The sequence below is a fragment of the Atta colombica genome, unplaced genomic scaffold (assembly GCF_001594045.1).
Source record: "Atta colombica isolate Treedump-2 unplaced genomic scaffold, Acol1.0 scaffold107, whole genome shotgun sequence".
NCBI lineage: Eukaryota > Metazoa > Arthropoda > Insecta > Hymenoptera > Formicidae > Atta > Atta colombica.
Genome location: NW_017259192.1, coordinates 3,314,135 through 3,318,335, shown reverse-complemented (window position 1 = coordinate 3,318,335; position 4,201 = coordinate 3,314,135). Strand labels below are relative to the sequence as shown.

The window sequence follows — 4,201 nt, the reverse complement described above, 5'->3', positions numbered from 1 at the left end:
TTATAATCGATAAATTGTCTGAATACTAAGATTTATATCAATGATAAACGTCATGTTTAGTTTTCAGTCATAATGTCGTATGTTTTTTTTGAATTGTTAAATTCGAAATATATATAACATACATAGTTTTTAGTTTTATATGCAGTGTACTTAATATAAATTTCCATAAATAACACAATAACTTCATTAAAAGAAAAAACAAAAACGAAAAAATGTAACATATTAGACATCATTAATTATTAAATATGTTTTACTTGATAATTGTAAATCTATGAAAATTAAAAATTTTTTTGAATTTTTCAATGCTTTTTTTTTAGTGCAATCAAATATATTGAGAACAAATTTTACAAGTGTCTGCTAAAAATTTTGACGGCAGAAGTGTTACAGATCACACATATATATGTAATAATGTTGACAATATATATTGACAGAAATATAGCAAATTTCATCAATAAAATATGATAGCAAAATATATGAAATTAATAATAAAAATCAATAATAAAAATTAATAATAAAAATCAAGCTAATTTTAACAAACTTTCATATAGATTAATGGCAGAAAAACTCTATGTTTTTGTTCGCTAATTTTCTGTCTCGTTATGTCAATAGGCTCTCTCTCAACATGAGCTTAATGCAGACACAATTAATGTAAATTTGCTAGTAATTTTCGTTTACTAGTTTATTCACTGTAATAAGTTTTTTATATTGTAAATCATATGCTTAACTCGGTATACGTAAATTAAAAATATAATTAAATTCTAATAAAAATATAATATTAAACGTTTTATCATATGTATCGTTATTCATAATTTTTACTATGACAAATCGCTTCGATGCTAAAATATAAAATTTTTAGAAAATTAAATAATATGCTGAAAATATATGCTTAAATACAAAATATATTACACTTGTTATGCTATAATACAGATATTATAAAATTTATGATACTCTATTCGCATTAATATATGACATGAGTAACATTAGCATTACATTGCGAGGTAACAGCTTCTTCAAGTGTACAATCCAGTTTTCGGTAGCTTGCCGTACTTGGTCGTCGTCTACCACGATTACTTCTTGATCTTCGACCCTCTAATACAATAGCAAATATCTGAAAAAAAAACTTTCTATATAAAAAAACCATAAATGTCAAATAAAAAGACATAAACTGACCTTAAAGAATTAAACTGACCTTTTGTTTATTATGATAACCTATGTACCCAGCAAGACAAGCCAAAGTAATCACAGTAAAATAAGTAAAAAAATGAGAATCTTCCGTTCCCATAGTAGAGTATTCCGTTAATCTATCATTATTCTTCTGTTCAATGATTTCTTGCACATTTTCATTTTGATTTCCTTTCAGAAAACAAATATATATGTAAGCATATAATTACATAATAGAATTAATTATATATAATACAAAAAACATTTCTCACCTGTATCTGGATGTTGAATTGTGTCATCTACATCTGAAAATTACGCATACATAACGTTCATTTATTTATTTATATATATGTATATACATAAAAAAATAAATATATAGATAATAAATATATACGCATTGTTTATAAATTTATAAATAATTTAAAATGTGTTTTATATATATTAACTCGGGAAAAAGTTTTATGTATAATAATATAAAATTATGTAATTATAAATAATTATATATAATTTTATATAACTATAAAACATTTTTCCCTGAGAAACATATAATGTATATAATTTAACATGCATATAATATTTTTATAATTTCGTATTTTTATAATACTATATATACCTGTATATGTTATTTTTCTCTATATACACACATAGAAATATTTTATGCAATATGAACACAATTTATATTCTTAATTTTTTATATAAAAAGGTAATATAAAATATAAAATTTTGAATAAAAATGCAAAAATCCAATTTATTTTTATTATATTTATTCAAACATTTGCATATATTTTAAAGAATAAATTAGATGGACAAATACACATTTATAAACATTGACAATACATTATAAGAATATGTATTAAAAATATTAATACCATCTATATCATTTTCCATATTTTCTTCTGGATTTGGAGCATCATAATGATCTTGCGTATTTTCGGATAATGTACTAGGTTTTAATTCATCAACATTTTGCTCCTTATTAGATTTCTGTGCATTTTCTTCTACGTTTTTATTTATATTATTTATAGCTTTATTTACTGATGGAGCTTGTGAATTGCTATTTGGAGAAATATTTTTTATAGGTTTTGGAACTTCAGCATTGGTATCAAGTTCAGTATCAATATTATACTCTTTATTTTCTTTAAATATTGCAGATGCTGATTTATGAGCTTGTGTTTCTGAAGTATTATTTATTTTTTTCTGGTTATTATTTTGGGTATTCTCTTTTTCAGTAGCAAATTTTGTTTTTTCTTCGTTGGATTTTATATATGTAAATGGTACGTCATCAGGTATATTTGCGTTACCTTTTTTACTATTAGAATCTACAATTTGCTCCCTTTCTTTAATTTCTTTTGTTTCTGTTTTTTTAGATTCAACTGATGTTGTTTTAATATTATCCATTACTTCGTCCTTGGACTGACTTACATGCGGTTTATCAGATGTCACAAGATCATGTTTTGTTTCTACTTCTTTTACATTTTTTATCATATTATCATCAATGTTTTTAATCAAAGCTAATACTGCGCACAGTGGTTGAAACTTATCATGAAAATCAAAACATATTTTGCCACATATATGAGGTATCTTAAGACTTTCGACCAATGATTTCCAAAGTGACTCTATTTTATTATACAGTAGTGTAAATCCCTGTAGACTGGTGCAAACATCTTCTTGTTTCTTTTTATTAAGATATTTCTCCACGTGCGAATCAAATGTTGCTGTATTATTGAAAGGAAAGGGATGTGACTGATTAGAATATTGACAAATCTTATATGCTGTATCGTAAACTCCTAAACACAGAAAATTATTTAAAGTTGATGAATTAAAGTATTTCCAAGGATCAATGGGATATTCAATGGATCCACAAGGTTTTGTATACTTTGAATCATATAAAAAGTTAGATGTCGAGCATATTTTCGAGTCATTTTTCATAACGTCTATGATACTCATTGTCAATGCCACTGGTGCGCTTCTCACTCCCGTAAAAGAAAGAAATAGGACAAGGCAGTTTAGTATTAAGATGACACGAAATAAATTGGTGTAACGGTTTTCCATTATTTTCTTTTTTTGTTCAGAAATGATTTTTCAGCCTCTATCGTACGGACTAGTAAATACACTGTCGCTCTATCGGTTAATGAACATAATTTTGTTTTGTTTACTTTAATCCTTCTGGAAACCGATCATTTTTTTTTAAATCTTGAATATTCTCACTCGCACAATTAGTTTTAAAAATGCAATACCTTGCATAAGTTATGTTCATCTACCATAACCTCTCCAATTCAATTTTCCTACATTTGCTGGACAGTAGAACACTTAATATTTAATGTTCATGTATGCCGTGTTCAATTCTATCGTCGACACATGACAATTGCGCCATCTAAAAGATTTCAACTATTTTAACATACCATTTCAACAGACATAAAGTTACCAACAGTGAATAAATTCTGAACTATTATAACAATAATGCAACAATTAAAGTATTATTATTTTCACTCAGTAAAATGCCATTAATGAATTAATTTAAATTTAATATTGTATTTAATTATGTTATTTTACACAATTATTTCATCATTTGTAATGTATAATTATCTTATAAATTGTATAAAATTATAAAAGATTAAAAAATTTTACTAATACAATTTTAGTTGTTCTTGGTTAACTTAAATTGTGTAATATTTATTAATAATTTGCAGTAACACATTAAAATTGTTAAATATATGAATGCTCAAGCTTTAACACCAACAATCGATCGCTCTTCAAATATCTCTGAATTCTTTCGTTCATTTGTTATCGATGTAGTAAATTTATTCTCGATTGCTGATTTATAACAATTTTTCTTAATAATCAGAGATCCATACTGTTATTCACAAAAATAAAAAAAAAATGCCATTAATACCCGGCGTTATCAATAGATTGAAACTATAATTTTACGCAACCAAAAACGATCAAATCTAAATCAGAATGTTATAAGAACATTATTGGAAATTAAATTCGAATATTCCAAAAACATAAATATATCAAGAAAACAAGATTAATAAAATGA

The 4,201-nt window shown here is 24.8% G+C and overlaps 1 protein-coding gene across 1 annotated transcript; it reads right to left on the bottom strand.

The window, feature by feature from the left end:
• Window positions 1-883: 883 nt before the first annotated feature.
• On the bottom strand, window positions 884-3,463 carry LOC108692358 (trans-Golgi network integral membrane protein 2-like). Its single transcript, XM_018200579.1, has 4 exons — window positions 2,031-3,463; window positions 1,434-1,466; window positions 1,190-1,353; window positions 884-1,108 (listed from the first exon to the last, which is right to left on the bottom strand). Exons 1-4 carry the CDS (start codon window positions 3,211-3,213, stop codon window positions 959-961), a joined length of 1,530 nt encoding a protein of 509 aa, XP_018056068.1. The 5' UTR covers window positions 3,214-3,463; the 3' UTR covers window positions 884-958.
• Between the last annotated feature and the right edge of the window lie 738 nt (window positions 3,464-4,201).

Bases quoted from the DNA above. Each gene is read 5' to 3' on its own strand.
- LOC108692358 (XM_018200579.1), bottom strand. From the start codon at position 3,213: ATGGAAAACCGTTACACCAATTTATTTCGTGTCATCTTAATACTAAAC. The intron at 1,467-2,030 runs GTATTAATATTT...CGTAATTTTCAG, and splicing joins TATGGAAAATGATATAGATG to ATGTAGATGACACAATTCAA. The intron at 1,354-1,433 runs GTGAGAAATGTT...GTTTTCTGAAAG, and splicing joins AATTCAACATCCAGATACAG to GAAATCAAAATGAAAATGTG.